This window comes from Myotis lucifugus, unplaced genomic scaffold, assembly GCF_000147115.1.
Source record: "Myotis lucifugus unplaced genomic scaffold, Myoluc2.0 scaffold_262, whole genome shotgun sequence".
Lineage (NCBI taxonomy): Eukaryota > Metazoa > Chordata > Mammalia > Chiroptera > Vespertilionidae > Myotis > Myotis lucifugus.
Genome location: NW_005871310.1, coordinates 574293 through 596614, shown reverse-complemented (window position 1 = coordinate 596614; position 22322 = coordinate 574293). Strand labels below are relative to the sequence as shown.

At 44.2% G+C, this 22322-nt stretch overlaps 1 protein-coding gene across 12 annotated transcripts in view; it reads right to left on the bottom strand.

Annotated features, from left to right (window-relative positions):
• The window catches only part of SMG6 (SMG6, nonsense mediated mRNA decay factor), a 213585-nt gene that overhangs the window by 98318 nt on the left and 92945 nt on the right, over positions 1–22322 (bottom strand). For 11 of the 12 annotated variants that reach the window (XR_002831739.1, XM_023762803.1, XM_023762791.1 and 8 more), the window contains 3 exons: positions 20009–20125; positions 17803–17971; positions 6129–6330 (listed from right to left, as the gene is read on the bottom strand). Coding sequence is in view for 11 of the 12 variants with exons in the window: in XM_023762803.1 (XP_023618571.1) it covers positions 6129–6330; positions 17803–17971; positions 20009–20125 (488 nt within the window). In the remaining variant the exon portion in view is untranslated. Of the gene's footprint in view, positions 1–6128; positions 6331–17802; positions 17972–20008; positions 20126–22322 lie in introns of those variants that run through there. The other variant, XM_023762801.1, reaches the window with a different exon arrangement.

The following is a 22322-nucleotide window of genomic DNA, read 5'->3' as shown; positions in this document are numbered from 1 at the left end:
AATGTGGTATATTGGGACGACGCTCTAACCAACTGAGCTACTTGGCCAGGGCATGATATTGATACTTTGAGAATAAAGAACTTAAGGTTTTTTAAAAAATTAGTCACTGGTAACTTGTACTTACAATAAATATTTTCCGGACCACAATATAACCAAGATAACATTTCCACCCAAACTATATGCATAAAACATAAAACAATAACAAAAAATACATTGAATGGTTCTAGTTTTATGCAAGCAATACACACATAAGCACGAGTAGAAAAAGACTAGAGGAAATATACTAAACTATTAACACTGGTTAATTTTAGGTGGTAGCTTATAGGTGATTTTTATTTTCTTGTGCTTTTCTTAATTTTCTATTTAAAACATTTTTTTGGTAATTATATGAACAACAAACAATATGCCCAATATGTCGTTTAATAAATAAATAAGCAGATAAGCTAGTACTTCCAAAAGTTGGATAATTTAAGCCTCATTTAACCTCAAATACACATTTTAATTTACTTTATTTTAGGTTAGAGAGTGGAGTCACTGAAAGTCAGATACTCTAAACTTATTTTTTTAAATATATTTTTTATTGGTTTCAGAGAGGAAGGGAGAGGGAGAGATAGATAAACATCAATGATGAGAGAGAATCATCGGTCGGCTGCCTCTTGCACAACCCACATTGGGGATCAAGCCCACAACCCCGGCATGTGCCCTGACAGGGAATCGAACTGTGACCTATTGGTTCATAGGCCAACACTCAACCACTGAGCCACAGCGGCATAGCACAACTACATATATTTTTAATGAAAAAGTTTCCTGGGATCCCACATCCAGACAGAAAGCAAAGATGACTATAAGGATGATTGGGATGGGATGTGAGACTTACAACTGACCTTACAATGTAAATTTATTTATTCTCTATCAAGCCAAAGAGTGGCCCCAGCATTAGCTTGTTGGCAAGATCTTCACTTACTTCTTGGTCAGACAATAATATGGAGAGAAACAAAGAATATCACAGAAGATTAATCTAGCTGGGGATGCTAAAATGAGTAATGCTTATCACCACTTATAAAATAAATGCTTTGGTATCCATTAAATAACTAGAGCTTTAGAGCCTAAGGAAAGATGGGCCTGTTGCTAAATAGATCCTTGTTTAGTATCGCCTATAGCTATACAGTCACATGCATATTTTTTAAAGATGATAATTAAGCTTTTTTTATATTAAGGCACAACATGAACTCAACATCTTTCTCCTAAAACAGTTCCTTTTTTAATCACTTTTCCTATCTGCCTATAGCAGCGGTTCTCAACCTGTGGGTCTCGACCCCTTTGGGGGTTGAACGACCCTTTCACAGGGGTCGGCTAAGACCATCGGAAAACACATATATAAATTACATATTGTTTTTGTGATTAATCACTATGCTTTAATTATGTTCAATTTGTAACAATGAAATTGGGGGTCACCACAACATGAGGAACTGTATTAAAGGGTTGCGGCATTAGGAAGGTTGAGAACCATTGGCATATAGGGTTGTTGGGGTTTCAATGAGAAATGCATGTAAATAGGTTAGCACTGTGCCTAGAACATGATTAGTGATTGCAACAGCTTAACTTTATTATTATTACTAGAGGCCCGATGCACGAAATTCGTGCAAGAGTAGGCCCACCTTCCCCCAGCTGCCAGCACCGGCTTCCCTCTGGCCACTGGCAGGCGCCCGGGACCCGGGTTTCCCTCGCAGCCCTGGCTTCGTCCGGAAGGTTGTCCAGAGGATGTCCAGTCTAATTAGCATATTATGCTTTTATTATTATAGGTGGTTTGATTACTTTTCAATCACTTAAGCACTACTAGTATAATATGGCAGGAAGGACAAGAGTTTTACTTGTTTTGCTTTCAGGATGGCTATTTATTACTTCTTTTAAAACTTGTTATTATGGACAACTCATACATATACAAAAGTAGAATATAATGATATCATGTACCCATTACTCAGATTTAGTAATAATGATCAATATGTTATCAATAATGACTGATATTTAGTAATAATCAATATCTGACCTTTTTTCATTAATATTCCTATCTAGCCCCCTCCACAGATTATTCTGAAGCAAATCCTAGACATCAAATCATTCATCAAAACATGAGGTTTTAAAGTGATACCAATAAGGATTCTAATCTAGACTTCCTTACTAGCCATATGACCTTGAATGTGCTACTTAACCTCTGGAATTGGGTGCCTAGCAGCCACTCAATGAATTTAAGATCACTTTCTTCCCCCTAGTTGGCTCTAATTGGTTTCAAATCTGCAATGTGATGTTTCACTCAAAATGTAACCAGCTCCACTCTATTGCTTTTAGCCTAATATGTACTCCTTTCCTTACTCTGGATAATCCCAATAGCAACCTGTTTTCTCACTGCTTGCTTATCTCATATCTGGGTTTTCTACTAAGATTTTCTTATTTTAGGCAGAACACTAATCCTTGAAGGTGTTTAGTAATTCAAAAAGATTAAGAGTGAAGCAAGTTTGGAAAAGACTGCAAAGGCTATCCTTCTCACAATGTATGCTATATTAAAAAGCTCCAAGAAGTCTTGTAGCAATGAGTCCTGTTTAACACCGCTTTACCCTAACTTACAGGATCATTCATCCAACAATTAAGAACTTACAAACTGGAGTGCTATAGAACATGCTTGGGAAATACAGTAACATGTTAATGCCAAATCAGTACTCCTTAAGCAAAGTCTTGAGATACTATAAGCTCAACAAAATTTCGAGAGTTCATCCTTAATTATAGGTTCAAATTAACTTATGTTGCTTCTCATATAGTTGTATTTGCCACAAACTGCCTCCCAAACTAGGAGGACCTCTGCCTTAAACATCTGGATCTTTCATTTTGTATGTGTAAGACAGTGTAATGTAGGCATTTTCAGTAATTATCTGTTAAATGAGCATCAAGGCCAGACCAAACTTGTGATTAATTTTGACCCCAATGACATTGCTCATGTTGCTGTTACTGAAGAGTCCTTGAGATATTTTACATTTCTTGGGAGTGAACACAAGAAGCTGGAGAAAATGTCTACCATTTTCAGATTTCTAAAAGGTCAAGTTCCTAAGGACTCTCTCTGACACATCTATACTAATCTTCCAGGAGAGGCATGGAGCTAATCCATGAGTTCATCATTCTCCACTCTTCTCTTGAGCTTCAGTCACCTCTTAAAAAAAAATAAAAAAAAATGAAGGTACTAGCACTTATTTGGTAGGCTTATTGTGAGGACTTAATGAAATACCTAGGCCAGGGGCTGATACACACTAGATATTCAAGAGATGTTATTTTTTCCCAGCCATGAAGAATAAAGCAGAATAAAAGAAAAAGAAAGGTGGGTAACATCTTATATGGAGTAACTAGGGAAGACCTCTCTAACAAGGTGGCATTTAAAAGGGAGTGAGAGAGCCACACAGCTATCTGGGGACAGAGTGTTTGTCCCAGGTTAAGAGGAAAGCAAGTGCAAAGATTCTTAGGCATCTTTGAGGAACAGCAAGGATGCAAATGTGACTAGAGTATGTTGGGTATGCGGAGCAGGAGCTGAGGTCAGATAGTTAAGAGGGTGTAGGTAGTGTCAAATCATTGAGGGCATTGTAGGCTGCCGTTAAAACTTTGGCTTTTATTCTAAGTGAGAGGAACAGCCATCAGAAGGTTTTAAGAGACGTGACATGATCTTATTCATGTTTCAAAAAGATCATTCCAGTTGCTGAGCTGAAAACTGACTGGGGAGTAAGAGGAGGGATGAACTAGAGAAACCAGTTAGAAGGCATTTTGATGAATTAACTAGAGTGTAGTAGTGGTAAGAACGAGCTGTATCTGCATTTATTTTGAAAGTGAAGAGACATGAATTGCTGACGGATTAGTTATGGAGGTGTGAGAAAGAGAGAGGAACCAAGAATAACCCCAAGAATTTTCTTATGAGCAACTCAAAAGTCGAAGTTGCCATTTACCAACATGGAAAGACTAAAGAAAGATCAGGTTTGGGGAAGAAAAATTCAGGAGTCTGGATTTGGAGATGTTATATTTGACATGCCTATTTCACAATCCCTAAAGCAGAGATCTACCTTAGTCTCAATGAGTGACAACCGCTGGTAATCACTACTACAGGCAGAGGGCATGAACAGCTGGCTCTATGTTCTTCTCTGGTTAGATCATATACTTATCACAACTGTATTCTATCACAAATATATCATATCATATCATATTATATACTATCTTATATACATGTATCATATACTAACACGGGGAGAGCTGATGAGAACATAGGGCTTAGGAAGTCTGATGCTGGTTAGGACTCCTTCTTGTTCTGCACTAAAATATAGCTAATCCAAGAGCTAACCCTCAAAAGCGTCCTTGAAGTCAAGACCACCTTGTGATCACATAAGAATAGTACCAGGATCCCCTGACTCAAGCCAGGGTTTTCCATTTTCTCTTCTAACTGAACATCTTTTACAAAGTGTAAACATTGTGTTAGCTGTCCTCAGTCTCACGTACTACAACTCCCTATTCTTATTCCCTTCTGAATCTAGAAGAGCAAGATTTCATTCCAACTTTTCATTGGAAAAGCATAAAATAAATATTTCTTTTACTTTCACATTCCCAAAATCTACTAGCTATTAAATGCATCCAAAGAATATGGACTTTTGGTATGCCAATGTCTAGAACTTTTATCTACTTACAGAAATTTAACCAAAGGGAATATATATAAAAAATTCTGCTATAAGGAATTACTTCACTATTGATAGTGCACAAATTGGAAACAATACTTTGGTTCAATGAAGCAAAAATGGGTTAAAGAAGTAATTGGAATATAAAAGAATATTAAGGGATTATATAAATGATTACATATAAAAATACATTAAAAATATTAAGTAAAAAAAAAAAGATTACAAATAGTATGTATAATATGACCCCCCAGTTTTATTTTTAAAAAAGTGTATGTGTATATTATTAGTCAAATATGATTATGTATGATCAGCAAAAATAACAGTGATGTAACCTCTGGGTAGAGGGGTTGTAGATAAATGTTCTTTTTACTTGTCTACAAGGAACTTATACTGTGTTTTTTTTTACTAAGAACAAGTATAAAATTTTTTATATTCAATATAAAATATCTTATATTTGTAATATCTTATATTTGTAATTTATATTCAATATAAAATATATTTGTCTGGAATTTAGTTTTTACTGTCTTAAAAAAAAATCTACCCACATCTCTATACATACTTCATCTAAGTCAAAAGACTTCTTTCTGAGGAGCCATTTGTGGACTCTTCCCCAAAGGCCTCTCTCCCAGGAAACAATGCTAACAACTCCACAGAGAGCTCAGTCATAGGGTTCTCCTGCACAGCACAGGAGACTCTGCTCCTAGGGTCTGTGGGTGCTACTTCGCCAGTCTAGCAACTATTACATGGGAATGTAAAGCAAGATGTACTGCCTTACTCTCTGCACCTGGCCAAAGACACAACTGTTAAACAGAGCCTAAGTTCCACAGTCCCCACCAGGGCAACAGCAATGGACTTTGTTTTCTATAAACAGACAGACAAGAAAAAAGTTCAGGTTAAATCAGTCCTCAGAGGAAGAAAAATAGAAACCAGGCAACGAACGGGGAATGCTTCATATTCCTAAAAGTTTTTTTTGTAAGTTAACACATGGTGTCTGCTTCTCTCTAGTCACCTATTTATCACTCCCCTCCTTAGAAAAGGGAAAAAGCCCTGGCTGTTTTCCTAGTGCAGAGTTTTGTGGCTGGGGGGAAGGAGGAAGGGGGGAGGAAGGAGGGTGCTTTAAGCATGATGCAAACCATTTGGAGTTGAGTGAGAGCACTGCCAACACAAGCTGGACTATTTAAACAAGTGAGGAAATGATCGTATATACAACATGCCAGCAAGCACACACACACACCAAAGGAAGTCGAGAGGGCTTTTTTTTTTCAGGACACAGAGCTGGATGTCAGCGGCTAAAAGGTCGATATTTTCCCTTAACACCCTTCTCAATGACTTAATCATGTTCCGTTTGCACAGAAAACTTCCCAAGAATAAAAAAGTCTGGAGAATTAAGAGGAAGGGTGAATGGGGAGTGATGTTTGGCCTGGGGCTGACCTTATCCGAGGTTTTCTCCACGTAGCAGGGATCCTGAGGGGCAGCCAGCAAGGGGACAAAGCCCGAGAGAAGCCGATCCTCTTCCAGAATAAGAAGGGTGAGGTCATCGTCCGGGTCCTTGTACAGTGGCACCTCAGACTGATTCACCGCAGTCAATATGTTACAGAAATCAGCCAGCATCGACCACACATCCACAGCAACCCTGTGAGAAATAAGGTAAGAAAAGAAGAGCAGCTCTAAAGAGGGACCAGTTCAAGTATTCTAAGCACTTGTGAATAGGGAAGTACCTATGGCAAATGTTGTCTATGGCTGGCACCCGCCAGAAAATCTTACCCAAAAAACTAGGATACAAAATTGCACCCTTGGCAGCAATCTGGTGAATGTGTGTCCATCCGTGTAAAGTTAAAATTGATTAGGGGGAGTTTTTAATCCTAACCAGAGAGAGAGAAGAATTTAGAGAATCAGTTGCCTAATGCAGGTCCTGTCACCTTTCCAGACAGTGTGCCTAAGACACTTACTCAAACACTCTGGACACCCAGTGCCTGAGGCAGCTCCCAGAATTCCCCAACTCCTGTCCAGCCAAGTATATGCCATGCAGACAGCTACAGAGCGCCAATCTTCCCTCCTCTTGCACAGCCAGAGGGGCTAGTCACACCAGGGAAGTCATGTGTTTGTGGACTTTTTCCCTTCTTATAATGCTTTAGAAATCTCTTCCTATATATAAGCAGAAAAACAATTAAATACACATCCAACAAAAACCTCATTCCTGGCCTGCCAAGCTTCCCATTCATTTCAGCAGCTGAACCGTATCAGCACTATCTTGGCCATCCTATTCCCTCTCCTTTCTCTCGATTGTAGAAAATTAGACATAGGGTAATCAACATTATGGTTTGCCTGGAACTATCCTAGTGTTAGCATTTGAAGCCCCACATTCCCAGGAACACCTCAGTCCTGGGCAGACTGGAATGGATGGTCATCCTAATTGCATATCATCAGGTCCTGGTTGAACCTGAGAATAAATCTTGAAAATGCAAAATCTGGTTCTCCCCTGTTCAAACTCCAGGGCAGAATTATAAAAAGGTTCAATTCTCTGTCACCATCAACTGCCAAAAATCTCGTGTGGTTCAAATTCCTCTTTTGATGGGAGCTAAGGATCCTTACAACTTTCTTTTGACAAGCCCAAGACAAGCTCAAATAGTCAAAATGGCCAGATCCAGGGTCAGCCAAGTCCACAGACTTAGGTTTCTTCCCCAGAGGACAACCTAACCAGGGGGCCTGGAAGAGGCAAGTACCCTATGGATGCTAAATTGTACTCCAAAAGGAGTGAGACCCATAAAAGAATTACAAAGAAAAAGCTTTAGAATTTGGTTCAAGAGGTGGAGTGACAAGAGGCAAGAAGCAAAGAGAGGTATATGAATGAGATACATCCTGGAATCTTCCCAGACGAGTTACTGCGCATGAGCCAAATCTGCTAAGGAGGGGCTTCAGACCTAAGCAATTTGTTGCTCCTGGAGGCTAGGAACTTGGGGGGATGGCAGAAAGGAGGGCATTCAAGGGACATGCTATTGAAGGTGATGCTGGAAGAGAAAGTGGAGTAGAGGTGTGGGGACTCCCTGACTGGATCCAGGTGGAAGGAGCCTGCACTGGTTTATTTACTGTAATCACTGCACTAGGAAAAGGCAATGAAATGAAACATCTTGTTTTCAAGAGTGTCCTGGGAACCAGGCGGAACACAGCCCCATTAATCACACAACGGCACATAATCAACACACGTGTACAGCAGAAGTAACTCGCTTCACAGGCTTTGCCCAGGAAAAAGAACATGTTTGGGAAGAATCACCGGAGGGACAAGGGTTTTTTAAAGCCTCTCTCTGCACAGACACCAACAACCAGACTCATTCACAAAGCTCCATCTTTTGGCTCAGCTGGGTTTGGCTGTCAGAAATGTTTAAATATGGAAAAAAATAAACAGTTGCAACACGTTTCTGTGCAGAGATCTGCCTGAGCCCCTTTGTGATGTAATGGGAAACGCGCATTCAGGCTACCAGCTGTAGAATAAACAGAACTTCGAGGGTTAAAAGGAACTGAACTTTCCACGACCCCATCTGCAGAGAAGAAAATAATAAGAGGAATGATACACTGCCCCACAGCTCTGATAGTTTATCCTCCAGTCCCGGCTGCAGAGACAAGCACCGGATGTGATAGGGCTGCTCAGGGCCGCCTCCGAGGTTAGCGCTGCCCATGGGAGACGCACAGGGAGGCTCTTCCAGCTCCCTGCTTCCTCCCCCAGTGCCCTGCTGGCCACTTGAGCCCACTGCCTGAGTCTGATCCCACAGCGCTGGAGAGCTCTGGCCAACAGGCACTGCTCGGCTGCAGAGCAGCAATTTGGAAAATAAACAGGAAAGACGACAGTGAGAAGGAAGAAGGTGAAAAGTCTCCCAGCTGAATTCTTGGCTTGGGGGCCTTGGTTGGTGCTATGCAGGTCAAGGCTGCTTCAGGATGTAGTTGGGGGTGGGAGGTGTGGGCAGCAGCATCCCCAGCCAGGGAGAGGCAGCAGAAAATTACCCATGGCTGCCACAGTGGGAGGCCCCACATCCCTCTCTTATCCTCTTACCCCTACCATCTTGGATCCAAGAGAAGAAATATGTGATACCATGTGGTTCTCATTACCATGCTCCCCGGTCCCCTACGGCTCAGATAAACCAAAACTGACTCCTCCCAGAGATTGCTGGCCACCACAAGGGACCCCTGCCCACATCTGCCCTCTGCCCATTACCACCCACCCACCTTGTGCCAAAATCTTAGGACTCCCTGCAAAAATGAAGTGGATGAGAGCTCCTACCACAGTGTTGATGTGTAAGACAGCAGCTGGTGCCAGAAGACATAGGGTGTGTCCTGAGTCCCCAACTCAGAAATATAAAGTGGCACCACAGACAAGAACACAACTAACTAGGCACCCATGGGCCATATGGTGACTCTCCACAGAGGGCAGGGAAGAGGGGAGTGTTAGGAAACTAACACTCAAAGGAAGAGGTGAGATGCCTAAACCCCAAAGTTAAGATATTTGCAAAAGGATGAGGTAATTCCTGGAACCTGGGGAATATCATCACCTCAGCTTACCCCAATCAGGCCTCCGGGCTGAGAGGTCAGTTCCGTGGGTGAACACAAGGTTTCCTGAGTAGAAGGGGAAAAGCTTAGCTTTTTCCTGCTCTAGTTCCTTATCCCAGTTAGGAGAGCCTTCCAACCTTCACCCCACAGCAGCCCTTGGAGTCTAAGGATTCAAGGTTGGCCTGGGCTGAGTAGCCCAAAGTAAAATTCTGGTGGCTCTGAGGAGCTTTAAACAGCTCCCAATCTTTTAGAAATGCTTTGGAAATGACACATCAAAAGGTTTTCCAGTCAATTGCAAACCAACTTTGGTTCTAAATGAACCCTCTAGAGTGCTATGGGCTCAGGCAAGTCCCTCTGGCTTGTTCTGGTCCCCATTCATATTTTGGGGAAGCTCCCAGAGCCCACAAAATCCCACTAAAGCTAGGGTGCATTCTTCACCTAGCAGACACAAAGCAGACAGAGAGTATGAAACTGAGTCCAATGAGTCCGTTTATGGCTCTCAGAATGGTGGCAAGGGAGCCTCCCAGCAGCTGTGATGTGATTAGTGAGCAGGGATCAGCAGTTGTAGGGTGACCCAGTGGCCCAACCCCACAGAACACACCACACACCAGGAAAGCAGACCCCTGGCTGGACACCAGATCCTAGCTTGGGACAGACCAGCAGTGGCTAGTTAGAGGTATGCACTCAGGACCAAGGCTCACTCACTTCTCCACAGACATGCATTCACTTACTCCACCAGGAAAGGAAAAAAATAAGAGTTAATTTACTTTTTATTGCCTCAGAATTCCAAGGTTTAATGTAGCTGTCAGTTTGAGTGCAGTGCAGCTGCTGGCCGATACAATGCAGCCCAGGCCAGCCCAGGTGACTGGGGAAACACATTTCACAGAAATGAACCAACACACACTCTTGGCTGGTTGTTTGGGGGATATTGACTTGGGGAATCAGATTAACCCTTCGGGCTGGAGTTAGTTTTGCAAACAACATAAGAAAAGTAGCTTCAGTCCAAGGAACTGAGAAGCCCTAGTCTCAGGTGGACCAGCGAATTTCTGTGTTTCTACAATTTTGGCGTTTTCTCATGTAAGATGTTATTCGACTACAACATGCTCTGAAAGATGAAGGCATGAGATATGTGAGGGAAGTTATACCACAACAATCTATCTCCTTCCTAGAACTCAGAACAAAAGGCAGCTCTGCCAGCTTTATAGGGAAGAGGTCAGGTGGGACCTTTTCTGCAAGCTCCATACAGGGCGTGACTGAGGGGGGCAGACAGTGTGGAGAGTGGAGTACTAAGGCCTAACCAAGGCTCAGGCCATCCTCTGGCAAGTCTAAGGAAGACTGAGCCCTCACACACCCCTTCTTTTTTTTTTTTTTTTACTGGGGGAACAGGCTGACTGGTGATTAATATCAAGTACAATGACCCCATGTTACAAGCCTGCAGGGGCCTGTGGAGGTGGCCATTTCCTGTGTAATACCAGCTTGTTTAAACACTAACATTCAAACTCCACAGCTGCAGAACAAACCCGGAAAGAGTTGAGTGAGAAGAAGCCCTGCATTGTGTTTCGGAGCTATGGAAGATCAGAGAAGTAGTACAGATGGCAAATGAGTTGGGTCTTTTGGTTCCTGGGGTGAGGAGCTCTGGAAATATAGACAAGATGGCATGGAAGCTAGGCACAAGGACGCCGAAAAAGAGAAAGCCCATGGATATAGACACAAAGGGGAAAGACAAAAGGCCATAGCAAGAGAAATGCTCTTAAGATATGCAATATGCCCTAGCTGGTTTGGCTCAACGGGTACAATGTCGGCCTGTGGACTGAAAGGTCCCAGGTTCGATTCTGGTCAAGGGCATATGCCTGGTTGTGGGCTCGATCCCCAGTAGGGGGTGTGCAGGAGGCAGCCAATCAATGATTCTCTCTCATTATTGATGTTTCTATCTCTCTCTCCCTCTCTCTTCCTCTCTGAATCAATAAAAATATATATTTTTTAAAAAGATATGCAATATGGTCTTTTAAAAACCTGTTTGCCTATGGAGCATTATACTCTAGCCCAGCGGTCAGCAACCTTTCGGACCTCATGGACCACCAGTGGTCCGCCAACCACCGGTTGGCCACCACTGCTCTAGCCCACAGCTCTCCACATAGGGTTCAATGGCCAACATAAGACCATTGTAGCCCTGGAGGACTTTTGGCCCAAATGGAGAAAACTGCAGGAGATGAGCAACTAATAGCAAAGTGAACCTGAATCCAATAAGTCAACCTGGGCCCTTGGGAGAGTGCCCAACTTAAATTAATTTTGCCCAATATGGCAAGTCAAATTCTGAAGTTCAGACACCCCACACTCCTCCAAGAACATAAACTTCTCCATGTCCTAAGAAGTGCAGCTGGAGCCCGATGGCAAACAGGTCACAGTAACCTCATTCCAGGATTTCTCAAGTACCTCTACTATGCCTCCTTCAACCTCTATCTAGGTCAGTGCCTTATTTGATTTCAGTTCTCCCAAGCTACATTCATATGTATAGCTTCTGTCACATCACTATGGTGTGTTAAACCCATCAGCACTGTGTGTTTGGGAAAGAGCAGCTCCCAAGGGACCTCAACATCTCCACGGCATGAGTGGAGCCCTCGGCGGCCTCCCTGGTGCGGATTCTCACGGTTCCTGCCTCTCTAAATTTTAGCTGTAACCACTCCAACACGTCTTCTTAGTTTAGCACACACTGGACCCAAATAACCTCAACCCAGAGCTGGAAAGTACTCTCCCTGGGGTCAGCTGCTGTACCCTGTTGGGGTCAGACTGGAGCCTTAGGCCAACACCCCTTCCTCTCACAAGGAGTCCTGTGGGAGGAGTGGGGAGGGGATCGAGGCTCCTGCCGTGGGAGAGATCACATGTGCCCACACTCAGCACTTGGAGGAAGAGGAACCCCCTGGTGCCAGGCTGTAGTGCTGACGCCCTAACCCGGAGCCAGGGAGACTGGGTGGGGAGCCAGGGTAGCAAAGGGGCTTCCCACAGTCACCACCACTTCCTTCAGGGAAGTGCTGATGGACTATTACTTAGTGACCTCCTAAAATGCCCTTCTGGGAAGACGTATTAAGCGTCCTTGAAGGGGTGCCGATTAGATTTGGGATTAGTTCTTATTTCAGAGCTGCCCTATGAGGGTGAGTGAGCTAGCTCTTTCTTAACTCAAGAATTTCTATCTCATTCTACAGGGTCAACACATGTTGGCTCCCTGAGGAAATTAGCTTACTGCATACTCCCTATATATCCCTATATCTCCCTATGTGACAGCACCTCAGAGGGCTTCCTATAAGCCTTTTCCAGCATGCTCTGTAGACTATTCAAGACAAGCCACGGAAAAGCAGCAAGTCCAGGAATTTCTGGAGCTTTTTTTTTTTTTTTAACAGTACTCCAATCCAACAGTGTGATAAATGCATCCGAGCTACAATTAGGAAGATATATAGCATCAGAATGCTAAGGTCTGGGCAGCCTGGTGAAACGCGGGCTCTCCAGAGCCCCAGCTATGTTTCCCATTATGTAACCCTGGTCATGGGCAGACAGCCAGACTCCAAATGAAAAAGAGACTCTGGCTTGGCACTGGTTCTATTTTCCTATCCTCATTCGGGGTCAGCGCAGTGTCATACAGCTGCAGAGAAAGCTCTGGGGATTAAACCTGGGAAAGCCTCCAAGACCAGGACCTGGGTTCAAGTACCAGCTGAAAGCAATAAACCAACTGCCACAGCTGGGCTAGGTTTGGATGTTCTCAAAGTCCCCTGACTCTTTCACTTACTGAGAACTAGAGATCAAGATGAGGGAAGATTTGGCTTCAGCAGAGACTCTGAAATGAGGTAGGCTGTCCCACTGCCCTAGCCTTGCCAAAGGTCCTGGGATGCAAGAGGTCACTATGCTTAGGCTTGTGGAAGCCTGTTGCTCTGTTCCTCTCTATCACCTGACATTCACAACTTCACTCATGCTCACTTGTTAAGGTTGAGAGTAGCTGCCTTTCCCTTCTAGTAAGAGGCTTGGAACAGAAATGTGCCCCCCTCATCACCACCCCATAAGTAGATGGCCCCTCCAAACACTGTGGTCTGTTCTAAATAGACCAAAGCAGTTGACACTCTCTTACAGTGGCCCAAGGCAACTTTCCACACCCTGCTATAATCCTCTGTACCAAAACCTCCTGAGATATAAAGCCATCTTATTACAACAGGTACAAATGGGAAGTCAACCTACTTACATGCTGATCCAGCACACAAATGCTTAAGTGCCACTGTGTGGGAAGGCACAAATGGCCTTGAAATCCTGCCCTTATCACCCTAAGTGTTCCACATGTGCCTAAGTGGCTACTGACTAGGAAAAGTAGATATGACCAGAAAGAAGAGGAATATGGACAAAAGGAGAGAACTAAGGAGACTAATAAGCTTTGGAATATCCCTAGAAATGTGGAGGACACCTCAAAATGATTCTCTAATTGTATAAGGAAAGACAGGGAACAAGATTAAATAAGGGTTCAAGTGTGTAAGAGAGACAATTTGGGTGTGGGGGATTCTGGAGGAGAAGTAAACTAAAATGTAGGCTATCTGGCCACCTTATCAACGAGGAATTTGTCTTCGTAGAGAACAATTCAGGCAAAGACCAATAAAAGCATGCAAAGCAGAGGTGTTAAGTGGAAACCCTTTCCTTCCTACTCTCTTGAGAGCATTTCTAAACCCTCCAAAATGAAGATCACACAAGGACCTTAAGAATGTCAGAGGAGTTACTATTCTGACATCTACACAACTATCTGGAGTATATCATTCCTTATGGCCTTAAAGAAAAGGCTCCACAAAATGAAAGATCAGGAGGCATAAGACACAACTTTGAAACCCAGAGAGCTACCATACCTTGCCAATCTCTCAACCATATTTACTCAGTAAGTGTTAGGCAGCCATATGAGAAACTGGAAAGGAAGAAGATAAATTTATATACCACTTCTTCAGTGCTTGGATCTGAAGGCTATGAGGTAGGGCTACTCTCAGTGGTGGTCAGGCCAGGTCTGCTCTGTCCAGCAGTGGCACCAACCCTCAAACCATCATGGCTTGTGGTCAGGCACCAGGACAACAATGCCCCTCCTTTATGCTTAAACTTACATTCCAGAGACAACCAGCTGCTGACCCTCCAGAGAGTGCAGAAGAGAACTCTATTCTCTACCATACTGACTTCTCTAGCCTAGAGGATTCATCAGAGAGTAAGTGATGCCCACAACTATAGGAACTTGTTTACTGGGCAATCAGATTCAATATATTATTTGGTCAGATCTGCTCCCCCTGTGAAAAAATCTAAAAAAAAAACTAAGCAAATCTGTCAAGTATCCCAACCCTCTCTGCCTCTCTGTGGCCCAGGAGGTGAAGCCCAGCTGGGGATGGCTGTAGCTCAGGACCACGTGCCCAGCTGCTGATTGAGCCCTTGCCCAAAGATGGGCAGCAGCTTGCATAAGCCGGCAACGGGCCATTTGCTGCAGCATCCAAAGAAAAAACAGACTCAGCACCTCAAGCAAATGAGGCCCAGCACTTCCTGTGTGAGCTTTCCATTTCCTCAGCCAAACAAAAGAGGAGGGATGAAAGGAGACAGCCGCAGAAGAGAGTTAACAGGCCCGATGGCCCAGGATATGGGTAAATAGGGGTGGGATGGACCATATCTAAGGGACTTGTGGGTGTGAGGTGAGGTGACCCAGGGAAGACCCAGGCTCCAGAAACAGAGTCTGCCTCCCCACCCTCCACCCCACGAAAGGAAGGGAGGAACATTCTGTGACCCTGCGCATGCTCAGAAGCAGTGGCTTCAGATACTTGGGAGAGCTGAGCCTTTGTCATTTTCTTTCTAAAATTGCAAATTACCTAGTCGGCATTATAGATTAATAGCCTGAGAAGTTTGAGGCTGTACATGTTAACTCTTTGGGGAACATGGCTGGGAAACAGCTGACCCCTAGCTAGCAGATCCGTCAGTTCCTTTGTGTGGCCCCAGCTGCCCAGCTCAGGGCTTAACCCTGGCTCCTGAGGCCCCAGCCTAGAGTGCATTTTGAAAACCTAGGAGGGTTTACAGAAAGGATGTAGAGGACTGTCTGATGCTGTGAGTATCACTCACTCAGTTACAGAGTTAGAGTTGGGGGAGACAGGGGAGAGGTAGGGAAAGAGGGCCAAACAGTCCAGGGTGCATCTTGGGGTGAAGAACAAGAAAGGAATTTGAGGAAGGAAAGCGGGGTGGGGGGGTGGGGTAGACTACACAGTGCTCATAGAAAGATCAGTAACTGCTGGCTAGAAATCTCTGCTGCAGCATTCCCTCTGTGGGTCACCTACGAGTAGAGACTCACATGGATGGCCCCAGACCAGAGAAGCACCCCACTCCCTAGAAATGCTGTCTGTAGGAGCCTAGGTCTTCACACTGTATCCTCCAGTATTTTCCCCCTCAGAGGAGCATGGAGAATGATGAGATGTTGGGTATGGATGCTTGTTACCAAACACACACATACACACCCAACAGAGAGCCAGAAGGAGCTCTGAGTGCACTACTCCTGCCAGAGGCCACAACACAAAGAGTGGAAAGGAGAGGGAAGGAACAAAGAGTTAGATAGAGAGGCAAAGACAGAGACCGAGAAACTGAGAAAGAGAGAGAGAGAGGAAGAAAAAGAGAAAGGAGGAGGAGGAGGAGGAGGAGGAGGAGGAGGAGGAGGAGGAGGAGGAGGAGGAGAGAAAGAGAAAGGAAGGAGGAAGAGAGATGGACAATCAACAGTTGACCAGAGATAGGCACCTGCATGCAGATACATTAAGACAATATTGTGCAAACACGAATATACACAGACTGTGACACTAATACAGAGAAGAATGGGACACATGGAAACATGGATATAGATCAGGAGTCAGCAAACTTTTTCTGAAACAAGCTAGATAGTAAATATTTTAGGCTTTTCAGACCATAAGGTCTCTGCTGGTGCAGTATGAAAGCAGCCATAGACAAAGTGCAAACAAATAAGTCTGGCTGTGTTCCAATACGACTTTATGGACACTGAAATCTGACTTTCATATCATTTTCACAACTCATGAAATATTTTTTTAAATATTTTTCAACCATGAAAAAAATGTAAATCATTCTTAGCTCATGGGACGTAGTTTGCTAACCCCTGATATAGACACAAAAACAGCAGAGGCAGACAAAGAGACAGAGGCAAGCAGGCAGGGACAAGCCAAGACAGACAGAAACAGGCAGGAGGGAGAGACAGAAGCAAGCAGGCAGGCAGACAGAGGCAGGCGAAGAGACACAGGTGAAGCAGGTAGAGGCAGGTAGACACAGGCAAACCCACATACACAGAACTCCTCCCTCCAACAGAGAGACACAGTCATAAATAAACACGAACACAGTATAGGTAGTCTTGTATACAGACATTTAGGCATGCACAGGACACAGTCACACAAAGAAACATGGACAGGATCAAAGCAGACACGGACTGACATGGACCCAAAATCAGACAGACATGGATATGGACACAGACACACACTGAAACAGACCCCTGGGGACACATGCACCCAAGGATAGACTGAGATACAGACACAGGTATGAACACAGCACATGGACACATACACAGACAGGCATGGACAGGTACACTGAAAGACCCTTAGAATAGATCTCCAGAGACAGAAACACACAGACCCTCACACTTAAATATAGATAGACATTCAGACACATAGAGACAACCAGACCCAGACAGGCACACAGAGAGATACAACACACACGGAGATACAGACAAAAGAAATAGCCATATGTGGTTGCACAACAATGTGAATGTAAAATGCCACTGAATTGTACACTTAAAAATGATTAAGATGGCAAATTTGTTACATATATTTTTATTAAGTTTATCGTTATATATACATTTTTTACCATAATTTTTTTTAAAAAAAGGAAGAAAAGTCCTATAAACACACACAAAAAATCTACATAGATATACCCAGGCATAAACATCTACTCCACACTGAAACACAGACAGGGAGTTGGGGGTGGGGTATGCTGATGAGAAAGGGAAAGAAGCAAGTGAAATAAAGAGGTACATGCACTCATCCCTCCCCATACACTACAATGTCGTGAGAGGAAGCAAGCAGACAGAGTGCACCAGAGCACAAAAAGCAGTGAGAGATAGCCTGAAAGATGCATAGAGATAAAGTAAAAGGGAGAGAGAGAGAGAAAGTCTCTCACGCACACACTGACACCCAAGAGGTGGCTGCAGAAACAGTGAGCATGAACAATATGAAGTGAATGAGAGAGCAAGAGTAGGGAAAAAGAACAAAACAGAGCAAGCTATGGAGTGAGAGAAAGAGAGAGACTGAGGAGGAGGAAGAGGAACAGACCAGAGCATAGGCAAAAATAACCTAAAACATCAGGAGACAAGGAAGATGTTCAAGGAAGGGAAAAACCGAAGTTCAAATGAGGAGGGAAGAGAGAACAAGGGGCTGTGGGTGGGAGGAAACAAAGAAGAGAACTGGGAGGGGAGCTGTGGGAACACAGGTGGGCCAAGGCCAGCAGTGCTGAAGGAATGAGCAGGCTGACTCACTGTGAGGGCAGATCCAGGGATGTGGGTGGAGGATTCCAGGTGTCTGGGTAGCCGAGCATCCAGTCTGACCAGACTTTCACACTGGGGAGCAGTTCCTTCAGGTCCGGAACGAAGGAAGAAACCTTGATGTCATCTTGGTCATCCTCATCCTCAGGAGAGGATGGCTGAGCTGCAGAGGCAAAGGGGAGAACTGGGCCTATGTCTGCTGTGGCCCCCGAGTGACGCCTGGGGTGCTGGGGCTGCAGCAAGCTCTTAGGGAAGGGAGACCAAGTCCACAGGACATCTGGGCCCAGGAGCGAAGGACAAGTATCAGCACCTAAGAGGATTCTGAAAGGGAGGACAAAGAGAGAACTAGTGCACTGGGTTTGCCCCTGCAGACAGCTGTTTCTATTCCACCTGTGGCCTGGTTGAAGTTGCTATTCTGGCCGCTCACCCAGTTTCAGCTTTCCTTCAACACAGTACTGAGATGGTACCAGAGTTCCTGCCAAAACTGCATAACCTGAATTTAATCATGAGGAAATATCAGAGAAACCCAAATTGTGGGACATTCTAAAAAATAAACGGCCTGTACAGTTTAAAATGTCAAGGTCATAAAGCACATAGAAAAATTGAGAAACCATTCCAGATTGAAGGAGACTAAAGAGATATGACATCTAAATGCAAAGTGTGATGCTGAAGTGGATCCTAGGCCAGAAACACACACACACACACACACACACACACACACATTTTTAGAACAATTGGTACAAACTGCATAAGGTCTGTAGATTCAATAATAGTACTATATCACTGTTGGTTTCCTGATTTTGATAACTGTACTGTCATGTAAGAGAATGTCCTTGTTATTAGGAAGTACACAATCAAGTATTTGGGGGTAAAGGGCTACCATGTCTGCAACTTAGAATCAAAAGGTTCAGAAGAAAAATAAGCCTAAGTACATGCGTGTGTATGGGAAGAGAGAGAACTTATAGCAAATGTGGTCGAATGCTAACAACTGGAGAATCTGGGTGAAGGGTAAGAGTTCTTTGTGTAATTCTTGCAACTTTTCTATAAATTTGTAATTGTTTCCAAATTAAAAGTTACCTCCACCATCCCTCAAACAAAAAAATAATAAAATAAAAGGCAGCCTCAGAGGCTGGACACAGTCACAAAGCTAATGGGGCAGGAGGATGACAGAGGGGCCAAACTATTCACAAATACTGATCCAGGAGCTGAGAGAAAGGTACAACCTTCAGCCCTGCCTTACACCTCAGCAATCAGGCTTGGAATTCTAAGGGCAGCCTTAAAGGATACAGGACACTGCACAACCCAAGGGATAAAAATAGTCCCTGCTGCCTGTCCAGTGTGGCTCAGTGGTGGAGCATCGACCCATGAACCAAGAGGTCTGGGTTGGGGCACTGCAGACTCGATCCCCAGTAGAGGGCATGCAGGAGACAGCTGATTGATGTTTATCTCTCATTGATGTTTCTATCTCTCTATCCCTTCCTCTCTCTCTCAAATCAATAAAAACATATTAAAAAAAAAAAAGTCCCTGATGCCCTAGCTGGTTTGGCTCAATGGCTAGAGCGTCAGCCTGTGGACTGAAGGGTCCCGAGTTCCATTCTGGTCAAGGGCACATGCCTAGGTTGCAGGCTGGATCCCCAGTACGGGGCATGCAGAAGATAGCCAATCAATGGTTCTCTCTCATCATTGATGTTTCTATCTCTCTCTCCCTCTCCCATCCTCTCTGAAATCAATAAAATATATTAAATAAAAAATTTAAAAAAAGTCCCTGCTCTGGTCCAGTGGGTCTCCCAATATGGCTGGTCCACAACCTTTATAGTACCCACCAGACAAAGAAAGACATATAAAGGGGGAAAACCAAACATCAATTATGAACAAAAAGGGAAATTCACTTTTCTGTGTGTTTTTAAAGTGACAGGAACACGCAGCAGCTTAGAGGTACAGTATAAATCCTAACTACTGAAGGAGAAAAAAAGGAGGGAATAGTTTTACAAGGAGAAAAGAGGGCCATAAAGGTAATCAGGTTGGAAAAGGAGGTGGGACTAGTTAGGTGGGCAAAAGGTAGATGGGGTGTTGGAAAGTAAAAGAATGGACAGAGGGTGAAAACACTGAGAAAGCAGCGTGGCATTCTGAGTTTGTTGGGACAGGACCCAGGCAGCTGGAAAGCCAACCAGCCAGGGGGCCCAGCCCCTCATCTGCTTACCTTTGGCAGACTCCTTAAGTAAGTGGGTGCAGCGCCGCACCAAGAGAGAAAACATGGCCAAACCCAGGGCTGCGGCTTGCTCCTGGATCACAGAGCGACACTCCTCCGAGAAGCAATCTGAGGAGAGGCAAATGAAACTCCCATCAGTATATGCTGGGGGTCAAGGGCTACTCTCTCCTACCTCACTAGTGTACATCCTGATCACATCACTGAGCTCCTTTTCCTCACCCAAGACCACGGGTGGTAATAGTGCCTCTGTCAAAGGGTAGTTGTAAGGCTAATTCAAATAGTGCACCTGGCCCAGTGGGCATGGCTCAGTGGTTGAGCATCGATCTATGAACCAGGAGGTCAGGGTTCGATTCCTGGTCAGGGCACATGCCAGGGTTTCTGGCTCCATTCCCAGTAGGGGGCGTGCAGGAGGCAGCCAATCAATGATTCTCTCTCATCACTGATGTTTCTCTCTCTCCCTCTCCTTTCCTTTCTGAAATCAATAAAAACATTTTAGCCGAAACCGGTTTGGCTCAGTGGATAGAGCTTCGGCCTGCGGATTGAAGGGTCCCAGGTTCGATTCCGGTCAAGGGCATGTACCTTAGTTGCGGGCACATCCCCGGTGGGGAGTGTGCAGGAGGCAGCTGATCGATGTTTCTCTCTCATCGATGTTTCTAACTATCTCTCTCCCTTCCTCTCTGTAAAAAAAAAAATCAATAAAATATATTTTAAAAAAATAATAATAAAAAAAATATTTTAAATAAATAAAATAGTGTACCTGGAGCATTTACCAGTGCCTGGTGTATGGGTAAGTACTCTAAAGGTTGTACTATAGGGATCAACTATGTAAATTCTGCATCATATTACTTCCCCAGCACCAGTTACTCCAAGGTGGGCAGTTCCAGTTGGAGCTGCAGGCTCTCTACCTTTAGTCAGTTGGCTACTGATAATGTGAGGCCATAGTAACAAGAACTCATATTTAATTAACTCAGTCTCTGTCTAATGTATGCATAACAGGAGTACAATCACCAATTAAGATAATAAAAATACAAATTTAAAAGTTATCTTCCTGAATCACCAACCTTTGGTTCTATCCTTACCTCCTCTACGTTCCTCCTTCTAAGAGAATACAGGACACTTACAAATAATCTATTTTCATTGAATGAATTGCTTTTATATAGGACAGTGTATGGCACACAATAAGCACTTAATCTGCGTTAAGAGTTTATTTTCACAAATTCTTTTTCCCTATGGCTAAAAAGTAAATCTGGCTCCCAACACTAACACCCTTTTCCCCTCACTTTCTCAGCCTGGCTAACTTCCTTCTGGCTACAGCTCAGTGAAAGGAGCCACCTTGGTGGTGGCTGGAGCTACTATTTGGCAGAAGCTACATATACACCCCAAACTGCTGCCTGCACATACTCCTTGAGAGTGGTTCTCCCTGATAGCCACTTCATCCAGACTTGAGAGGAATCGGTGACAAACAGGAGGCAGCAATCCAATCTGCAGCCTCAGAGGAAGAGACACCAATACACAGATGAAATCAGGGGCCAGACTCACTCACTCTGGCAGCAGTTAATCTGTTAATTCCCTCTGTAATACAGGGGAGAGCTCAGAATCTCCAAGTGTTAAAAGGATAATTAGCCACATGTTTGATCTCTGTCCCTGCTTGCATTTTAACCTTGATAACCGAGGGGGAGCCCCCCTCCCACTCTCCTCACTGACACCAGTCTTGTCGAATGAGGCCTAACTGAAGTCTTTACTGCAGGAGATACTAACACAACCAGTTACTCCCAACTGTCTTTGCCACAGGAACAAACACAATTAGGGTACACAAAGTCAGCTCCAAACCACTTCAGAAAGCCATGGAAGTGAGAAAGAGCAGGCTGCTGCTCAGAAGGTCCCAACATATGAATAGCATCAGTGTAACAATTCTACTGTGGCTTTCCAGCCATCCTACCATATGCCCACTGGCTCCAAACATCACCCTCTCACTTTCTGACTCTACTGTGGCAGGCAGTAAGGAAGTGGTAACAATCCATGTGATTAGAATAGATCACCACTGGCAAGGCCCTAAACCTCTGTTTAAAGACAGAAAACAAGCATCCAAGAACCAAGAGGAGAGAGCATGGAAAGTAGGAAAGGGGAAAATGTATAAGCCATTCCAAGAAAAGTTGCCAACATCTGCCCTCTGCCCTTTTGATAGGCAGCAGCACTGTCTAGACTTACCATCCCAGCTCAGCTCAGGCTCCTGCCAAGCACTACCAGCAGCCTGCCTCTAATGAGCAACAAAACCTGGAATGGAGTGAATAAGTCCAGAGGAAGC